Below are 20,204 nucleotides of genomic sequence, written 5' to 3' on the forward strand. Positions count from 1 at the left end.
CATTACACACACATCTTTCTTGTTTTATTTATCCCACCTTTTCCTCCAAGATTCTCAGGGTGGTGTACATGGCTGTCCCTCTTCTCATTTAATCCTCACAACAACCCTGTGAGGTATGTTAGTCTAAGAGATGGCAGTGGCCCAAGGTCACCCAGTGAGCTTCATGGCTGAGTGGGGATGTGTACCCTGGTCTCCCAGGTCACAGTCCAATACTACTCTATATAGAGACAGACAGACAGGTGTGTAGTGGTTAGAGTGCTAGACCTTGGCTCTGACCTGCTGTCTCTGCCACCCTGCCTCCTCTGCCAAGTTGTGTAAAAGCTGGCCAGGATCCTTCACAAAAGGCACCTCAACTCAGCAATCCTCAGGCAGACTTGGGGGGGGGGGGAATTAGCATGAGGTGTCCCAGTCCCAGGAATGTGTTCATCTTTACATTGACCAAGTTTCTCTCTCCTGTTATGTTTCTGTGCAACATAACAAATCCTGACTTTTCTGAAATACCCACCCACTTTCCCAGGGGTCCAGACCTCCCTTTTCAATGAAAAACTGCTCCCAAAATATTCTCAGACTAAACAGTTTATCAGGGTAGCAGAAAGGCTTAAACAAGCATTGTTTCCCTGCAGAGATGGAAAAGAGGAACTCTCCGTGCTAGTCAGTTATTATTATTTTTATTTGTCTGTCTCTCTGTCTCTCTTTTCAAAAAGCAGCAGGATGCAGCAAGGGTCAGTTTTGCTTATTTGTCCAGTTCTCAGTAGCTTCAGTTTCCTTTCCGGTGGCCATTTGCAAAGGTACAGCTGTATCTTAGTCTTTTGGGGATGCTGCCAACCTACTTCCCTGGATCTGTCGATGCATCTAAAATAATAAAAAACCAGCCTTTGCCTTGGGCAAACTGCCCCCCCCCCGGCCAATGTTTTGGACTACAACTCCCATCTGCCATGTTGGCTGGGACTGATGAGAGTTGTAGTACAAAATAGGTCTGGGCGGTGTAAGATTTTCAACATTGTGATATATCACCAGCCAAACATTGCAATCTGGTGACATATCAAAGCTTGGTTGATGGGCATTGCGATTCAAATGGTGTTTGCTCACCGCTTCATGTGATCAGTTGTGCAGAGTGGGGCTTACCTACCCCCCCCAAAAAAATATTTTATTCAAGTTGGCACTCCTGGTATTTCAGACTAAAGCTCCCTTCTCAGATAGACCCCAAGCGTATACTTAATTTCAATGCCATCCAGAAGAAAGAACAGAAAATTCTCCCCAAGCCAGAAATGGCTTCTCTACACCAGGACTTGTTGTTAACCAAGCAGCATTTTAGACATTCTTCTTTTTAGTCCTTTCCCAGACTATTTAGAGAAAAGCAGATTTTCATAAAGATATGGCACAGCCCATTGGCTGAGGCCCGCAATGTTGCAGGCGGGGGCTGGGGCTGGGGGTGGGGAGGGGAAGGTTGAGCAAGTGCTTGTTTTCTTATTGGCTGGGGGGGGGGGGAATCCAGGTCACAAACGGCCCCCAGGACAGTGACAGGAGGAAACCAGACTCTCCGATCTACCAAGTCACTGTCCTGCCAGAGACCACTTGCAGGGTGTGTGTGTGTGTGTGTGTGTGTGTGTGTTGCACTTTGTATAGTAAGATAAGCAAACCAAAAAGGGGGAAAGGACAAACAGCAAAGGAGTTTGCAGTCCGAATTTTAGCATTGTGATGGGAGGAGAAAAGAGAGTTGTGGGGTGACAAAAGAACAGAGACAGGAAGAGGGGGAATGAGAGAGGGAAGTGGGGGACAGAAATCACAAATGTGAGTGAATGAGTGTTTGGATCCTGCTCTGCTTTGGGGCAATATTGTCATTTGAGACATTACAGCTTCTGGTCCTTTAATTGTTAAGTCACCGTGGCCTTGATCAGGCTCAGGAAGAAGGGAGAGCAGGAACTACTCCTAGAACTCTGGGTCATTTGCACCAGATCAGGAACAGTTGATGCCAATAGCACCAACATAAAGCCTAAACTAGCCTGCTGAAATCAGAAAACCTTGAGTAGGAAACATCTCTCTCTCTCTCTCTCTCTCTCTCTCTCTCTCTCTCTGTGTGTGTGTAAGCATCTCTGTGTGAGTTCCAGTTCTGCTCCTGAAAGTCAGTGCTCGCTGAGAGGGGCACCATTTCCCTCAATTCAGCACCCTCCCTTCTGAGCCATTGGTGGACCTCAAGGTTCTAGCGAAAGCCAAGTATAAATCCTGCAGGTCTGAGGCTTGCCCATTCTTGGCATGAGGCTCAGTGCAGAAGGCCTGCCATCTTGAAAGCCGTTGGCGTCCTTAGAGGGCTAGTACATTGCAGGGACCCTCATGAGGTGTTGTGTCTTTCTTCCCCAGCCCAGCAACAGAACGTCCCAAGCCAGGCGGGTGAGTAATCTCAGGCCCAGGCCCAAGTGCCCATTTAGGCCTCCAGCTTGCTTGTTCGCTTGCCTGCTTGGATCTCTAGTCTGGCTGGAATGTGGCCAACATACAGAGGTAAGAATGCATCCAGTGCTCTGCCCACACTCTCCCTCTGGCCCCTCTGACCACTGGCCTGAAGCCCCTGGAAAGTTGTCCATGAGAGAATGAAGCACTAGGGCCAGAAAAGGTTTCCCAACCCTGTCCTAAGCTGATTCCGGAGCACATTAAATATATGTCCCCAAAGCAAGAATATATCACTTACGGTTTCCACCTCTCCTTTTCCACAGGCTGCTACATCCGCAAGGGAGTGAACCTATCGTTTGGGGTCCTGATTGCCTTCCTCAGCGTCCCGGTGGTTATCAATCTGCTAAGCTCCCGACAAGTCATGAACACATCCTTCAACCCTCTCAGGATAGTCAATACCTACGGGGCCTTTGGAAGGTATGGCTCTCTACTAGGGTCAGGGTCAAGGTAAAGGTAAAGGGACCCAAGACAAGTCCAGTCACGAAGGACTCTGGAGTTGCGGTGCTCATCTCGCTTTACAGGCCAAAGGAGCCGGCGTTTGTCCGCTTCCACAGACAGTTTTTCCAGGTCATGCAGCCAGCATGACTAAGCCGCTTCTGGCGAAACCAGAGCAGCGCACGGAAACACCGTTTACCTTCCCGCCAGAGTGGTACCTATTTATCTACTTGCACTGTGTGCTTTCGAAATGCTAGGTTGGCAGGAGCTGGGACCAAACAACGGGAGCTCACCCCATCGCAGGGATTCAAACCGCCGACCTTTTGATCGGCAAGCCCAAGCGGCACAGTGGTTTAACCCACAGCGGGGATGCTAAATCCAGGGGTCTGCATGCCACTTGAGCTCTTCCAGATCTCATGGGAGGGGAGAGGGATTTTGGAGGGATGCACAGGTAAGATTTTCCGTGAGGTTTAAAGCGGTGGTCTTTGAAAGGGCAACCAAAATCACCAAGGGATTGGAGCACATCCCCTATGAGGAAAGGTTGGCTCAGTTGGTTAGAGAGTAGTGCTGAAAATGCCAATATTGCAGGTTCAGTCCCTGCATGTGACAGCTACCTATCCTTTAAAAAAAATAAAAAAATAATCTTTATTGCTTTTAAAACTTACAAGAAAAGAAAAAGGAAGAAAATAGGCGAAAGAAAAAGACAAAATAGAACAGAGAAGAAAAAAGAGAGAGAGAAAAGAAAAAACAATACAATAAACAATACAAAACACAACCTTAACACATTAACCTAAACAAAACAAAAGAACAACAATTTAAAAACTTATACCATACCATTTCATTTCTCTATCTTTCATTCCCTTATTTCATCGACCTCCTCTCACCTCCCTTTTCGTATTCCACTTCTATTACTTGTTTCAGCAATTCCTTTCCATCTTTCTCTATTTTTATCATTATGAATATCTTAACATATTTTGTACCTTATTTTCCATTAATACTGAAATACTTATTTATACCTAACTCCTTATAACATTTCTGCTAAAGCCATAAAATTTCATTCCAGCAATTTTCTAACACTCATTAAATTTACAATATTTCTATATATAAACTTTAAACTTTCCCAATCTTCTACCACCATCTCTTCTCCCTGGTCTCGAATTCTGCCAGTCATTTCCGTCCATTCCATATAGTTCATCAACCTGGAGATCTTCTGTCTGAGGCTCTTAAATCTTTTCCAAGTCCCTTCTGCAGTTTTTCTTCATATTCTTTGATACTGGGGGTGCTGAAGCGCAGGTCTTGGGGGGGGGCCCGATCCAACCATGCCCCCATTCCCTCTTGACAGACCAATCAACTCTCCACAGCTAAAACCAGTGTCCATACAATGTCTCAAATCATGTTTCAAGGCTCCTCCAGATCCAAAGGTCCCCACAACTCCAATCACCTCCTGACCCAGATTCAGGACCCAAAGGTCAGTAAATCTCTGCTTGAAAGAGTCTATCCAACCTTCCTTCTTCAATCCAAGCAGGGCTCCAATCTTCAAATTCTGACTTTTTCTATATTCATTCATAAAAAGCCTCCACTTATAGTCCTCAGTTTGCCTCTGTAAAACTGGGGCTTCCACTTGTATTATTTTAGGTTTAACAACACCAACATTCTCCTTCGTCTTCTCCCCAGTTTGTCCTGTCAAGGTAGGTTCCTGTGTCAAATCCTGAACAATTTCTGTATTAATGGTCACTTTTTGTTCCAAATTAGTCACTTTTTGTCCCAAGTTCTCAAGTTTGGTATTCATAGCGTCCGTCTTCATAGAATCATAGAATCATAGAGTTGGAAGAGACCACAAGGGCCATCGAGTCCAACCCCCTGCCAAGCAGGAAACACCATCAGAGCACTCCTGACATATGGTTGTCAAGCCTCTGCTTAAAGTCCTCCAAAGAAGGAGACTCCACTACACTCCTTGGCAGCAAATTCCACTGTCGAACAGCTCTTACTGCCAGGAAGTTCTTCTTGTGGAGCTGTTCCAACGAATAGCTTATCTTACATAATACAGTCACTAAGGCTCCTTCTGTCAACATTCTTAAAGTCCAAGGTCAATCTCTATTTCACACAGTTCTTATCTTGCGACTGGAAAAACCCCAGCTCCACTCTTGTAACAGTTTCAAAAGCTCCCTCTAGAGGGAGACAGTCTCCACTTGTATCAATCCTTTCAAACACAATTTAAACTATAAAGTTAGTTTGTTTTCCTACTTTTTAAACGCAGATGAGTACAATGGAAACAATATATTTCTCTTATTGCTAGCTGTCAAAAAAAAGTCACTCTTTCTGGCAGCCCGTTTCCAGGTTCGGAGCAGTGGTAATTTGGTTTTTCACTCTCTCCTGCAGGCTCACTAGGTCCAAAAATTTCCCCCCTCTTCTCCTGCTTCCAAGGGGGGTTTAATAGTTTTAACCGATGGAGATTTAATCCTTTACGAAAATAAACTTTCCAAGGCTTTAACTTGCAACTTCTTTGCTTCAATCTGTTTACAAAAAAGGAAGGTGGACTTCCTGTTTAGAACCTTCCCGTTTCGATGCCAAATTAATGAATTTAAGGATCTAATTTTCCGTTCTACTCACGGGTAGATGTTTAAAATCCAATTGTCCACAGGAAAAAGTCAGCGCTCTCCGGCAACAGCGATGTGGCTTCACTCCGTGAAAGAAGCAGTCAATTCGAAGCACCGCGCCACTCACCCCACTTCGCTCCGGATCCCCAAATCAGGGTTTCCCCGCGAGTAGGGGAGGTGCAAAGGGTGCCAGCCGAATCCCAAGTTCACAGGCTTCTCCCGCCTGTGATTTCAGTGGGTCTCCGCCTTCGCCGTGGCAGTCAGACCCTAATTTCCGCGGAGCAAATTCCTCCCGATCGGAGGAACTCCGCCATTGCCTGGAGGCGCCAACCCGGAAGTCTCCGACAGCTGCCTATTCCTGCATTGCAGGGAGTTGGACTATATGATCCTTGTGGTCCCTTCCAGGTCTACAATTCTATGATTCTGCTATCTGGGAAGAAAGGCAAAGGGACAGAATAAGAGATGTATGAGGTTATACATGGAATGAAGGAAGTGGGCACAGAGAAGTTTTCCTTCCTGCTTCATAATACTGGAAGGCACAGTAATCTAATGAAGCTGAATGTTGGAAGATTCAGGACAGATAAACAGAAGTACTCATTCAACTGCACCAGAGGTAGCGATGGCCAGCTTCAGGGGCTTTTAAAAAGAGGCTAGGCAAGTGCATGGAGGGTAAGGCTAGCAGTGGCTCCTAGCCACAGTGGCTACATATTCTCTCCCATCTTAGAGGTGCTGTGCCCCTGAAATTCTGTTGCTGCAAATCATGGCTGTTGTGCTCAGCTCCTGCTTGTGGGCTTCCCATTGAGTCATCTGCTTGGCCAGTGTCAGAACATACACTGACATATGTTTGCCTGACTGGAAGGTGCCATTAAGCATAATACTTCTTGTTTGCCTGGATGGAGGACTGCAGGAGGACGGGTATGTGAATGTGTGTAGGTGCCAGCTTACTGTACAAAGGCAAAATTCGTATCCCTTTGTTCTGCCTGCTTTTGCCCCTGGCCCCACCCACCATTGGCATGTGGCCCCTGGAAAGTTTCCCAGAAGTGAATGTGGCCCCCAGGATGAAATCATCTCCCCCCCCCCCCAAGAAACCTCTTGCAGAAGTTACCTTTTCTTGGTGTGGAATCCAGATATTCTTTAAAGACAAAAAAATTAACAATAGGGCACAGTGCACCCTCAGTGGCTGCAAACAACCCTGTGTGTCTTGGCACTCCCACCTCAGGTTAGCTCTTTCCCCTCCCTCCCAGCAAGCTCCTGCTACTGCAGGGAAGCTCCTGCCAGAATCTGTTGTCCCATCCTGATAGCCTTGCAAAAGCTCAGCCTCTTTTCTGCCACATCATTAAGAGCCTTTGGCGATGAGTTGGAAAGGGGTGTAACCGTTGTGCCTCTTCTTCCACCTCCTGAATTACCTTCGGAGGAGTGGGGGTATATTGTCCTGCCATTGTTGTTCCTCCCTCTTAACTCCTTCACTCCCTCCCTCTCACTTCAGGTTGACCGTTTCCCTTTCGACAGTTACCAGAACCCCGCGAGCATGCGATGAAACCCCTGCTATAAATGCATTCGTAATTCCAGCCTATGTAAACCAATAAAAAGAGGATTGCAGCTCATAATGAATATATGATTATGTGAAGGCTGACATATTTTGAATAGCACAGTAGGAACAGGCTTTTTATTAGTAATTTGGTGTCCTGGATTTACAGTGTGTTCGTAAGCATCGGGCAGTGGGCCACCTCTCATAACTCAGCTCACTGAGCAACAGTGGTGGGGCGGGGGGGGGAGGTCCTTGGCTGGGGCAGGGGCTGGGAATCTGTTGAACTGGAGGTAGGGATAATTCTAAGTGGTCCCCGTTAGCAGCAGCCAGCCAGTACTGGACCCATGGAATGTGCTCTTTTGCCAGAAGACAGTGATCAAATAAAATAAGAGATGGCTTAGTTGAATCAGGCCAGAGGACCATCTGCCCCACCCAGCCTGGTGCCTTCCAGATGTTTTAGACTACAGAGAAAACTGTCTTGTACCGAGTCAGACCATTGGTCCATCTAGTTCAGTATTGTCTGCACTGATTGGCAGCAGCTTTCCAGGGTTTCACGTAGGGGTCTCTCGCAGCCCTACCTGGAGATGCTGGTAGTTGAACCTGGGGGCCTTGTGCATGTGCTCTTCCACGGAACTAAGATTCTAGTCCTCACTGTTTCTATTAGAAGGGGTGATTTAAGTACAGACTGCAACCGTTTTAGGCGTGTCTGATATGTGTGCAACTGCACATGTGCACATCATGGCAAAGGGGTGAAATGGGGTGGGGCAGGGGTGCAATGGGGTCTTTGCATGCTTTTTCAATGGTGTGTCAAATATACACCATTTTGCTTGAACACGAAATGCTGAGTCAGAACATCAGTCCATCTCCCTCAGTATTTTCTCCCAGCATGTCCTAGTCTGAGATAAACTGAACATAGCCATTCCATTCCCAGCTCTCGCAGCTAACAGGAGGAGCCCTGCTGGATCAAATAAAAGGTATATTCAGTCCAGCAGGTCCTTCCTTCTGTGGTCCACCAGATGTCCATGGGAATCCCAAAAGCAGGGCTTAAATGCTACAACCTCTCTCTTCTTTGCTCCTCTGAAACATGCCCCATGAGATTTGGTCTTTGTGCTCTGTTTGGAGTTGCTGGCTTGTTTGGAGTCACTGGCTGCTTTTTCCTCTTGCAACTGCAGGCTGCCCAAGTTCAGATTTGGGATTGGGATTTCCCGAAACTCCAGAGAATAATTCCGCATGTCTTTTCACAGCATCACCAAAGACAGAACCGAGGTCATCATTCAAGGGACATCCAGCCTGTATCCCAACGACCCTGCTGCTATTTGGGAAGAGTATGAATTCAAGTGTAAACCTGGGGACCTACACAGGAGACCCTGCCTCATAAGTCCGTACCACTATCGCCTGGACTGGCTCATGTGGTTTGCTGCATTCCAGGTGCGCCCCCAACACAGGTATGAGGCTCTAGTGCAGGGATAGTCAACCTGGTGCCACCCAAACATTGTTGGACTACAATCCCCATTATCCCTCACAATTGGCCATGCTTGTGTTCGCCATTCTAACTGCCTCTGGAGGGCACCATATTGGCTACTCCTGCACTAGTCTGAAGTTGTTCGAAAGAGCATCCAATGGGTGTAAAGTGATTTTGATTAGTAAAGGGTGTAAAGTGATTTTGATCTCAACAAAGAGGGCCTTCTGGATCAGGCCCATCTAGTCCAGTATACTTCTCTCACAGTGTCCAACAAGTTGCTTGTGTGAAACATGCTAGCCAGGATTCGAGCGCAGAAGGACTCTTGTCCCCCTCCCAGCAACTGGTATTCAGAAGCATTACTGCTTCCAGCTGTGGAGGCAGAGCATAGCAGTCATGGCTAGTAGCCATCAATAGCCCTCACTAGCCACAGAAGGACCAGTGTTTTCTGTATTCATGGTGGCTTCAGTTGGAAGCCACAGCAGCCCCTCTGACCCTGATGTCCACATTTCCCATTGGCTCCACTCTGCAGGATGTCAGTCTTGCTCTGAGTACCTCATGGTGTTGCGCTCTGTTTTGGCGCTCAAAAAATCAGAATGTTCAAGGGCATTAAACTAAAATCCAAGCAGCAGATGAAGAAGGAAGAATGGCCCTGATGATTTAACCCGCAGAGTCTTCTCACGTACTAAAATAACAAGCAGAAACTCAGGGATGTAAATGCTAGAAAGTCACATGCAAGGCTCACTTGGAATCATGCTCAGTGACACAGTTACATGCGCACACTATGCAGTGTTTTCTCCAGACTCTGTAATAATATGCCCTACTCAGGAAGGAAGCCATAGATGCAGCACAATTCAACAGCTTCCCTTTTCAGCTCAAAAGCAGCTACCTGAATCTCCACCCGGCTTCAGCTGGGGAGGGCGGGATATAAATAAAATTTTATTATTATTTTTGGGCCCCCAAATCAAAATGGGCTTGGAAATTAAAAGAACTATCAAAACCAGTGGGACTGAGGCCCATCTTCTTTTTTCTTCTTCTCTATATTTTGGAAACTTGTATTTGGACAACTTTTAAGGTATTGTTACCAGATTTTGTGGGGTGGTTCCTGTAACTCCAATCGTAAATACATTGAAGTACAATAAGTAAGAAATAAAACACAGTTAAAAATCAAGATGAATGCTTAATCCACAGGCATGGCATGGACCGCCTGAATGAAGCTCAAAGACCACTGTTGGTCCGGGGACCACAGTTTGGGAAGTCCTGTCCTATAGGACTATTTTGGGTGTCCATATCCCCATGACACCCTTTTATATTTTCAACAGGCCTTTATTATCATCCCAGGCTGCAGAATAACTTTCAAGGTTGATGGCACTGGTACTGTGGGCTGCTGAATGGGGCCAGCTGGAACACCTGAGGCAACCCAACACTTGACAAGCTGCTGAAAGCCAAACAGGGCCGGGAGGTGGATGGAGAAGATCTTTTCCCATCCCATTGTGTGACTTGTGACAGGTTGCTCTTTACACCTCATCACTGCTTGATATACGACACTCTCTTGTCCAGGCTTCCTGAAAACAGTTTCCCCTTTTGAGGCGAGTGACAAGACTTCCACCAGAGCAGCACACAATCTGTTGAAAGGAGTAGGCCCAAAGCCTGTCATGGCTGACCGAGGGCCCTTCACTTTTCACATGTTTGTATAGCTGGCACATCCGAAATTTCAGACACTTGAGGATTTGTCCTGGAATGCCTGGCCCTGAAGAGCAATTTGTTAGCAGACTGTTGCTTAATTGCTGCCCCAGAAGTGCTTTTAATTGTATTTCATATAACGCAACACTGCTTCCCAAGAAAGCGCTTCTGTTACCATAATTTTATTAGCCAAATATAATATCCTCTCTTCATTTCTCTCTCTCTCCTTCTTATAAACCGCTCTTTGTTTTGTGTGTCTCGGCCTCCCGTGAGAGCCATAGCTCTCAATTAGTGTCCTTCATTTGTTGCTGGCAGAGACGTGACCAGTCCGCTTACACACTTGCAGGTCTTCCTCTTGTCTGCAGAAGAAATCAGGCAGCTATTTGATGCTGAGTACACGACAGTGAAGAGGAATCAATGTGACTTCCAAATACCTCAGCATACATCCCCCACCCCCAATTATTCTTCTCATAACCATAATATGCTTTTGATCCTGAATTAAAATTGGAGGTTTGTGACACGCTTGTACCCCAAGAAGAGGCCTGTCCTTTGAGGCCAAAGGTAGCTGACCTGGGTATTGGGCCATAGCTGAGTTATAGAGCATCTGTCTTGCATCCAGAAGACCCCCAGGTCCAATCCCCAATGGCATCCAGGGCTGGGAGAGACTGCTGCCTGAAATTCTGGAGAGCCACTGCCATTCAGTGTAGACAATATTGAGCTTGGTAGACCAATGACTCAGTAGAAGGCAGCTTCCTATGTTGTCAGTCTGTTGTGTCCATCTTATCAGTTGTTTTTCTGGGAGTGCTTCCTTGTGAGAAAGGAGGAAGGCCAAAGCATCATGCAGAGAGGCAGTGGGATGCCTCCTCTATGAATCGAAGCATTGGAGCCATGAGCACCTTTCGTTATGTAATTGATTCATTTCATATGATGTAATGACCATCCCAGTGGCTGCTTATAAGGCAATGTGTTTGCACCATCTTCCAGGCAGGGGTGCTTCTGTTTGGAATAATACTGGCCTATGTTGCTGTGGGGCTTGTTTGCTTTTAAATCCTGCTTTATCCTGGAGAGATGCCCACAGAGAAATCCACAAGGAAGCTCTCCTCTGCAATCCCCATTGAAAAGAATGGATCTGTTAGAGCAGAGCTCACAAATGTCAGACATGTAGATTAGGAGGGGATACACTGAATTTATTGCAAACACAGGGTGTGTCTTGAGCTAAGTCAACTTGGAAGGACAATGACTCAAAGCCAGCAAGCATCACCTTAAAACTTCTTAATAAAGAAATGTGCATGCAGAGAGAGAGCTTTTGAAGTATGCAGAGTTATAGGGTAAAGATTTTCTTATCCTGTTCAGATTGCAAAACTGCTGTACAGCAGGGACTCCATGCCTCCTTTGTTCTGGACAATAGCTAAGCCCACTCATAGTACTCAGACAATGAAGACCTATAGCCTTTGATAATGCTGGTAGTGGCTTTTAAAAGCCAGTATCTCTGCATTATTATTTCAAAGTTTCCCCTCTAACCCAGGGACAATGAGTTGGGCTCAGGAACACTTAAAAGAGACTTGCCTGTGGTTTCTGGAGTAAGCCACCTGTTGGGAACCATCCAAGTTACTCGTGGGGTTTAAATAAATAAAGGGTGGCACAACCTCTGGAAATTTCCCAGATTCTTTGCTGGCTAAGGCTGATAGGATTTGTAGTCCCAAACAGCTGGAGGGCACCAGATGCAGGAAGGCTGGTGCAGCCTCAAGAAAGTTCTGTTATCTGACTCCCCAGAAGCAGGATGGCAAAAACCTTTGAGGTTCCTTCTTGTACCTCCCAATGTATACCCTGTTTCCAGACCAAGGGCCACATTTCCACCTGGGCAGCTTTCCAGGGGCCACATGTGGGAGGGACCAGATGCAAAGGCGGCAGGGGTCTCTCCCAGCCTTAGTTGGAGATGTTGTCAGGGATTGAACCAGGGACCAGACACTCTGCCACTGAGCTACAGCCCTTCCCCTAAGTCAGGGTAATAATTCCTGAAACATATCAAATAAGAAATTGTAATAAAGTTTGGGACCGAGGCACAGAGTCCCATTTTAAATGGAAAGGGTCATTAGAGCTGTTTTGAAAGAGGCTTCTCCCAAACTATTCCAATAAGAGCTTCAGTGGCTCTTGGAACCCAGTGTCTCCTATCCACCCGAGACCCTCGTATCCCAGAGGAGAGGAGTCACAAATATTTAACTGGTATACAGTCCCAAAACGCTGAGTAACCCTCTGAACTTCGGCATGGTCATGCAGATAGGATGGCTGAATTTTGTTTTCCTACACTGTCCCCTGCTGCTTGCTTAGTATAAAATTCGCCTGCAGAGGACCGGGCAACGCAGAAACCAAACCCGGGGGTAGGAGGATCTCTTATTATTTACAGTGCCTGAAACTCATTAGGAGGTCCAGAGAGCTTTCCAGGTACAATTTGCAGTGCTGTATTCTTTTTTTACCCACTCACTGAGCCCTACATGTTTCAGTTTTGCCTTTGTTCAGTGGGATGCGGGGCTCAACGCAGGGTAGAGACTCAGAATAGAACCATGGACATCTCGGTTTGAATCCTCACTTGGTTTCGTTTGTTTGTTCATTTATTTATTGAAAACATTTATAAATCACTTGTTGGGTTATATCCAACTAGCTTGTAGTAAACCCACTGCAATGAATAGATCTAAGTTAGTCATGCCCATTATTATCGGTGGGTCTGCTCTGTGTAGGACTAATGGTGACTGCAAACATTTTTTTTTTTTATCTCACAAATGGCGTACAGGATAAAAACAGTACTCAATATCATTGAAAATAAAATACATCAAACCAGTAAAACAGTAGTATGAAGTTCTTCCCTGTTCTTCCCTTGAAATATGGCAAATCAACTATTGCTTCTGGCTCCTCAATCCTCGATGTGAAGAGGCTAGCCATGTTTATTTGGTGGTGAAGGAGGTGTATTCTGTATTTATGTCCTGAGGTTTGGGGCTTCTGCAAAGTCACCCACCCAGGAGCACCAGATTGGCAAAGGCTGTTCTGCACATGCACATGGCTTATTTAATTACCTTATTGCAGCAATTTACAAGCCTTCTATAAGAAGTGATCTAGACAGTTCTGATCATTTGTCGTTGTTGTTAGTTCAAGAATTCCAAGAACACCCCCTGCCAAAAATAAATCAGTGCCATTTGGAAAAGCCCACCATCTTGATTCCAAATGGTGTCCAGTGGTACCCCAATGTAGACCAAAACCTGCTCCTCTATCTTGTGCACTGTCATGCCAGATTGAGTAATGGTTTGGTCCGCCATCTTGATTCACAGTAGTGTCCAGTGGTATTTTAACATAGCCGAAGACCCACTCCTCCATCTCAGGTACTGTTATGCCAAACTGGGCAACAATATCCCAAGAGGTGTCCAAATGCATAGAGAACAGATGGACAGACAGATAGACCACTTAATATCCTCCTCCTCCTCCTCCTCCTCCTCCTCCTCCTTATGTTCATCCTCTTCCTCTCCCATGTGTTCTTTTTCAAGACTTACGAACAAAACGAATGGATAATCCACTTAGCCGGAAAGCTTTTGGCCAACGAGAAGGAAGTTTTATCTCTGATAGCCTTCAATCCGTTCGAGGGCAAAGCCCCACCAAGGTAAGCCTAACCCACGGGAAATTCAGTGATGATATAGGATTATTGTTGGCCACTCCCACCCTGCAAGTAGCATGGCCCTTATTGTTGTGAATAATAAGGGATCCTGCTTACTGACTTCCCTTTGGGGCATCTGGTTGGCCTCCTGTGAACAGGAGGTTGTACTAGATGGGCCTTTGGATCCTCATACATCATTAAAAGAGGCAGTGTGTTGTCATGCTCAGAGTCTGAAAATATAGACACATAGACATAGAGACAATAGGATTCTATTGGAAGGGACCCTATTCTATTGGAAGTTGGAAGGGACCCTGAGAATCATCTAGTCCAACCCCCTGCAATGTAGGAATATGCAGCTGTCCCATATGAAGATTGAACCTGTGACCTTGGTGTTATCAGCACCATGCTCTTTCCGACTGAGCTATCCAGCGGTGCTCAGTCAAAATACACATCCCCACCCCTGACCAGTTTGAGGGAGGGGCCATTGGCCTGGTTACCTCATGAACAGAGATACGTTCCAATGGAAACTGACCCCATGGGTACGATTTTTTCACCCTTTCTCAAAGGGATAGAAAAATAATGGAAATGGATAACATAGTTTGTAGTTGGGGGCAAACTGATGGGGGGAAAACACCTTCCCATTGTCCGTTTGGGTCAGCACTTCTCCCACTAGCTAAAGGAATTTCCAAGTGAGTTAATGCCTTCAAAATGAAAAGCTTTAGAGCAAAGGAGGCAGGGGGTTGTTTGGCCTTTTTTATGTTACACTTGCGAGGGGGGGAGGGGTAGTTGTTGTTGCAGCCAGTGTGATAAATATGGAATGAAAAGCAGGTGACTTGGTTATTACTATTTTTTTATTATTTTTAATGACGCCATTGTGGAGCTGGGAGCAACCTAATTGAGTGTGAAACTTGACTTCAAGCAAAGTGAAGTTTGCAAAATGTCCGCACACGAAATATCAGGGCCCAGCCAATGGTTTGTAAAATATTTAGCCACCATAAATCTGAAATGCTGGAGGTTTCAGCTAAGAAAATTAAGAAGTGATTTAGCTTGCTGTTGCAGGAGGCGGTTGCAGCCACATGAATGTGGTTTTGCTTAAGTGAGAAAGGACAATTAGATTTCAATTAGGAAAGAGATTGATACTGGTTTTTTCCAGTGTCACAGAACATTAGCTTGAAAGTCAACAGCCTGCTCTCCTTGTGCCCCAAACCTAAATTTGCTTGCTTGGAAACAAATCCCAGCGGAATCGTAAGGAGGGCAGCAGTTAGCACCAACTTTTCCTCGAGGTCTCCCCCACCCATGAGAATCAAGGGGGGCCACAGCTCAGTGGTCAGCCACATGAGCAGAATATGGTAAGCCCATTGCCTGGTGCGTCATGAGTTTGAACATATTGCAATCGACCTACTCCACTGACAAGTTCTAAAGACTTTCGTTTCCAGGCATGCATTGCTCTCCTGCAGTTCAGTGTCTCTTGACAGTGACCATTCCGTGTCAGACAGAGTGACATTTCAGCATCATTGTACCATGAGCGTTGATACTTCCCATGGACCCCCTCAATTTGTGATTTCTGTAAGAGAGCCTAGCATTGAAAGTAGGGTAACATTTTCGCAGTCTTGCCAGTTGTGTGTGTGTGTGTGTGTGTGTGTATGAGAAAGAGAGATTGTGTGCTTGGGTTTCCCCTCCAAAACCACCTCATCTGTTCCAGAGGGACAGCTGCAGCCTCTGCAACTAATTACAGCTGTCTGGAAGATTTAGACCCTGGCCATAACAGCTCAAATATTGCTGCTAATTTTTAACACTTTCACAGTTGGGAGATGTCATCGCAGGCAGATAGCTGGTTGCATCTCAGCCGCACAGCTGCTCCCGGGCTTGAGAAGGAAATTGCGGAATGTTGATGTGGAAACAAATGGCGCTTAGGCCTTGGCAAGGCGAAGTGGGGAGCTGTGGCCTGCCCTTCTCCAGCCGGGCGTTTCTGAATGCAGGATTTGAGGCATGGCAGAAATAAGAACCAAGGAAGCTGCCTTCTAGCAACTAAGACCACTGGTCCATCTTGCTCAGTATTGTCTACCCTGACTGGCAGTGGTTCTCCTGGATTTCAGACAGGGAGTATCTCCCAGTCCTAGGTAAAGGTAAAGGGACCCCTGACCATTAGGTCCAGTCGTGACCGACTCTGGGGTTGTGGCGCTCATCTCGCTTTATTGGCCGAGGGAGCCGGCATATAGCTTCCGGGTCATGTGGCCAGCATGACTACGCCGCTTCTGGCGAACCAGAGCAGCGCATGGAAATGCCGTTTACCTTCCCACTGGAGCGGTACCTATTTATCTACTTGCACTTTGTCGTGCTTTCAAACTGCTAGGTTGGCAGGAGCAGGGACCGAGCAACAGGAGCTCACCCCGTCGCGGGGATTTGAACTGCGGAACTTCTGATCAGCAAGCCCTAGGCGCCACCTGTGTCCCATATCTCCCAGTCCTACCTGGAGATTAAAAGTGAATGAACCTGGGGCCTTCTGCATGCAGTGCAGATGCTCTACCACTGATGCTCTATGGCTGTTTCATTAGAAATAAAGCAAGATTCCAGTCCTCATGACTTTGAATATAGAACTAAGAGAAGCTGCCTTCTGCTGAGTCAAACCATTCACCCATCTAACTCTACAAAGTTTCAGGAAGGGAGTCTCTCCCAGGCCAGGACATTCTACATGCAGAGCAGATGCTCTTCCACTAAACACCACCATCACCCCAGTTTCCGCCGTGAAATCCAATCAGTGGGATTTAGGAGCAGCTGAAAACACACCTTGTGTCACCAAAAGCAAATTGCCAAACCAGCAATAAAGTGAGTTGAATGGGAGAAGATGTCACCAAAAGCTCATCGGTTTTCCAGAAAGCTAGGATGCTCCATAAGATGGCTGTGTTTTCTCACTTGGGAATTTGGGTGGGGGTGTTCCCCAGGCAGGGAGCAGCACAGTGCCTGAAACCATAGCATCCCATGAAACAGCCTGCCTGGCTTGCAAAGCTGGCTGGACCTGGGAAATGTCAAGAGGCAGTAATGCTTTAATTATTAGCAGGAAATATTGTGCTTCTGAAAAGTAAACACGGTGGGACTAACACTTCAGTCCCTGGGTTTGGAAGGAGTGTGTGTGTGTGCGTGTGCGCGCACACTCATGCGTGTTGACAGGGGGAAGAGAAGAGAAGTACTGTTCCTCTAAAAAAAAGCAGCTGCAAGAGAAGCAGGTTATTGGCTTGGAATACAGATTTGTCAGGGACAGCTAAGTAGAGACTTCAGTCAGTCACTTTAATGGTTGCTTGACACATAAGGAGTCTCCAAGCGACTTAAAAAATTTTTTAAAGGCATAAAGGCATGGCATAAAAGCTTCATTTCAGGATGTGCCTTGGCAAGAGGGAAGGGGGATGAAGAGGGGAAGTATCCTTGACTCTTAAATGTGCTGCTTTTTATTTTATTACATTGTCTTCTAATGAATTGGGTTGTAGTTTTGTAAGATACTCTACTCCAACTTTCCAGTTCCATTCTTTGTTACGCATTTATTTGTTACTTTTGTTAGCCACTTAGAGAGTGGGATAGTTCAACTGGTAGGGCATGAGAATCTCAGGGTCATGGGTTCAAGCCCTACAATGTGCAAAAGAGTCCTGCATTGCAGGGGGTTGGACTAGATGATCATTGTGATCCCTTCTAACTCTACAGATTTATGATTCTATAAAGATATGAAATATATATATGTCAGGGACACGGGTGGCCCTGTGGTCTGAATCACTGAGCCTCTTGGGCTTGCTGATCAGAAGGTCAGCAGTTCAAATCCGCATGGCGGGGTGAGCTTCTGCCAACCTAGCAGTTCAAAAGCACACTAGTGCAAGTAGATAAATAGGTACTGCTGCGGTGGGAAGGTAAACAGCATTTCCATGTGCTCTGGCACTCATAGTTATATATATAATTATATATGAATATGAATTAAATCAGAAACTAGAACAAAGCCCCAGAATAATCTGTGGAACAAACTCAATTAGAGAGCAGCAGAAGCTTTCAGCAGCAAAACCACCATCAATACATTGAGTGGCAATCCCAAGGCAAAACTGGGGAGCAGGCAGTGAACATGAAAAGGTGCCATGCCTGTCATAAAGAGCAGAGTGTCTGTGAAGGGGTGGCATGTGCCCCAGGGCTGTGCAGGGGTGAAGGTTGAAAACACATTGTCTGACCCCGCCCCCCATGGGATCTTGCAGCCAATGGAGGCTGCTGGTCACCAGTTGTTAGGTACGGATAGGTGTATTTGATCATTTCAGTTTCTCTCACTTTATCTTATTTCCAGTCTTAAGTTCACTTCCCCACATTTCCACATCAGTTTGCAAATGGTTTGTTTTTGAAGTCCTTATGAAAATCCATCAGCAAATTTCTCCTAATATGCACACATGCACAGCCCACATTTCCTCATATTGAACAGCTCCTTTGCCTGTCTACTCACTTCCTCCCAACAGACTGCTCCCAACAGACTGCCTTTCCCTGTGATTTAGTGGAGGACCGCCTCCCCCCCACCCAAAGCACTGACCATTTTGTTAAGTCTCAGCTTCATAACCTCCTTCCTGCACTTCCCTCTGGCTCCTCCTTCCTCTTCCTCATCACCATCCAACTTTTCACAATTCCTGCCGGCCCAGGGATCCTGCGTATCATTTTGCGCCCTTTGCTGTTCTCCTTCTGTTCTCCCTCCTGCCCAGACTGACCTTCCACTTCTGCTCCAGTTCTGCGCTGTTCGTCAACACTGCGTGCCAAATGCCGCTGGTGCTTTTGCCCTGAGAAGTTGGAATGTTTGTGAACATTCCATGACACCCCAGCAGCTAGCAGAGGATTTGAAAGGTGATGTGCAATAGCACCATTAAAAAAATAAAATGGTTTGCACGTATATATCTCCTTTGCAAAAAAACCAAAACACCTTACTAAACAAGGGTTCATTTGCTCAAGGCTTAGCAAGGTGTTGCAAATGTGTAAAGGGCTCTTGTTATTTAGCCACAGGGACTCCTCAGCTACAGCTGTATAACATCCCTGAGGATCTAGTGTTCGGCGGAGGGGATGGAGCAGAGGGAAAGGCAGCTGCTCCACCTTCCTGCCCAACTCAGTGGCTGTTTTTGTATTTGAGTAGCGAAGCGAGGACATTCCCAATGAGCACTGATGTGATGCTGACATGTTTATAAGGTGGGTTATTTTATTAACTTCTCCAGCAATGCAACATGGTGTGGTGGCGTCTCCGAAGCTCCGGCCTGCTCGGCACAGACTTGTCAGAGTGTGCTTTCGGATAGTAAGCAGGGAGAAGGCAGCCTCACCCCACAATGGCTTCTTTCCCCATTCTTCTCCAACTCCTGCATTGCTCATATCTCTTCCCCAAATGCTATTTTCCATATGGGCCTGTTCATTTCTCTTGGGGGTTTTCTTTCTCTCTCTCTCTCTCTCTCTCTCTCATGCATTCTCAGCCTCCCAAGTAGTCATTCCTGCAGATCCCCACACTACAGCTTAAGGAACACATGGATGTTGCTTCTGTTGAGGTTCCAGGGTCAGTAAGCTGGCCCTTCATCCTCTCATTGCCAGCTGTTCTCTTGTTTTGGAGAACGAAATAGATGCTTATGTGAGGGCAGCCTTCACCAACCGGGTGCCCTCCAGATGTTTTGGGCTTGAACTCACATGGCCATTGTGGACTACAACTCCCATCAGCCACAGCCATTTGAAACTATATCTATTAGACTTGCTCATTTAATTTATACACTGCTTCATACTTCAGCAGAACTCTCTAAGCAGTGTACAGATCCTGACAAAAAGGGAACTCCGTCTAAGAAATACAAAACAAATCCCACATTCAAAACCAAGCAGTACTGCTACCCCATGTAAGGTTAACAATGTTATTGATTAAGACAACTAAGAACCACAGAGGCAAATCATATATGAAACCTCTGAAGGAGGAACTACCAAGAGGCCCACAGATCATAACACCTGAGAGAGTTTGCAGAGAAAGGGGTGGGTCTTTCGGATATTTGGGACCTAAACATTTGTTTATGGATTTCAGGTAAGAAAAAGTTGGACAGTATCCAGGAGGGTTTCCTCTGGTGACCTTAACACCCAAGAGCAGTTACTTTTAATATATACTTTTAATATAAATAAAGAGGTAGGGGCCTAGTTATTTATTTTAAAAGGCACATTTTGCAAATATGAATCGCAAGTTTGCATTCTTTGTTCCTGCCCTCACTCTGTGGTGTTTTGTTCCTTTTTATAGGTGGGTTCGGGGCGAGCACTACAGGTACAAGTTTAGCCGCCCTGGAGGTAACCACGCCAGAGATGGGAAGTGGTGGATCCGAAAGAGGATCGGGCCCTATTTCCCACCCGTCAACCTTGAGGGCTTGAAGAAGTTTTTCGAGGCTCGAAACTGGCCCC

At 46.2% G+C, this 20,204-nt stretch overlaps 1 protein-coding gene and 1 long non-coding RNA gene across 2 annotated transcripts in view; one reads left to right on the top strand and one right to left on the bottom strand.

The window, feature by feature from the left end:
- LOC308463285 overlaps nucleotides 1-20,204 on the bottom strand; it is a 447,382-nt gene that overhangs the window by 395,322 nt on the left and 31,856 nt on the right. The gene's annotated exons all lie outside the window — the stretch shown is intronic.
- The window catches only part of LMF1 (lipase maturation factor 1), a gene marked incomplete at its 3' end in the record, with an annotated part of 158,479 nt that overhangs the window by 136,965 nt on the left and 1,310 nt on the right, over nucleotides 1-20,204 (top strand). The window contains exons 8-11 of the mRNA XM_080980098.1: nucleotides 2,709-2,862; nucleotides 8,250-8,433; nucleotides 13,681-13,793; nucleotides 20,047-20,199. Of these exons, the coding sequence (XP_080836224.1) occupies nucleotides 2,709-2,862; nucleotides 8,250-8,433; nucleotides 13,681-13,793; nucleotides 20,047-20,199 (604 nt within the window). The remainder of the gene's footprint in view (nucleotides 1-2,708; nucleotides 2,863-8,249; nucleotides 8,434-13,680; nucleotides 13,794-20,046; nucleotides 20,200-20,204) is intronic.

The sequence above is a fragment of the Podarcis pityusensis genome, assembly GCF_964106645.2.
Source record: "Podarcis pityusensis genome assembly, chromosome: 14".
Lineage (NCBI taxonomy): Eukaryota > Metazoa > Chordata > Lepidosauria > Squamata > Lacertidae > Podarcis > Podarcis pityusensis.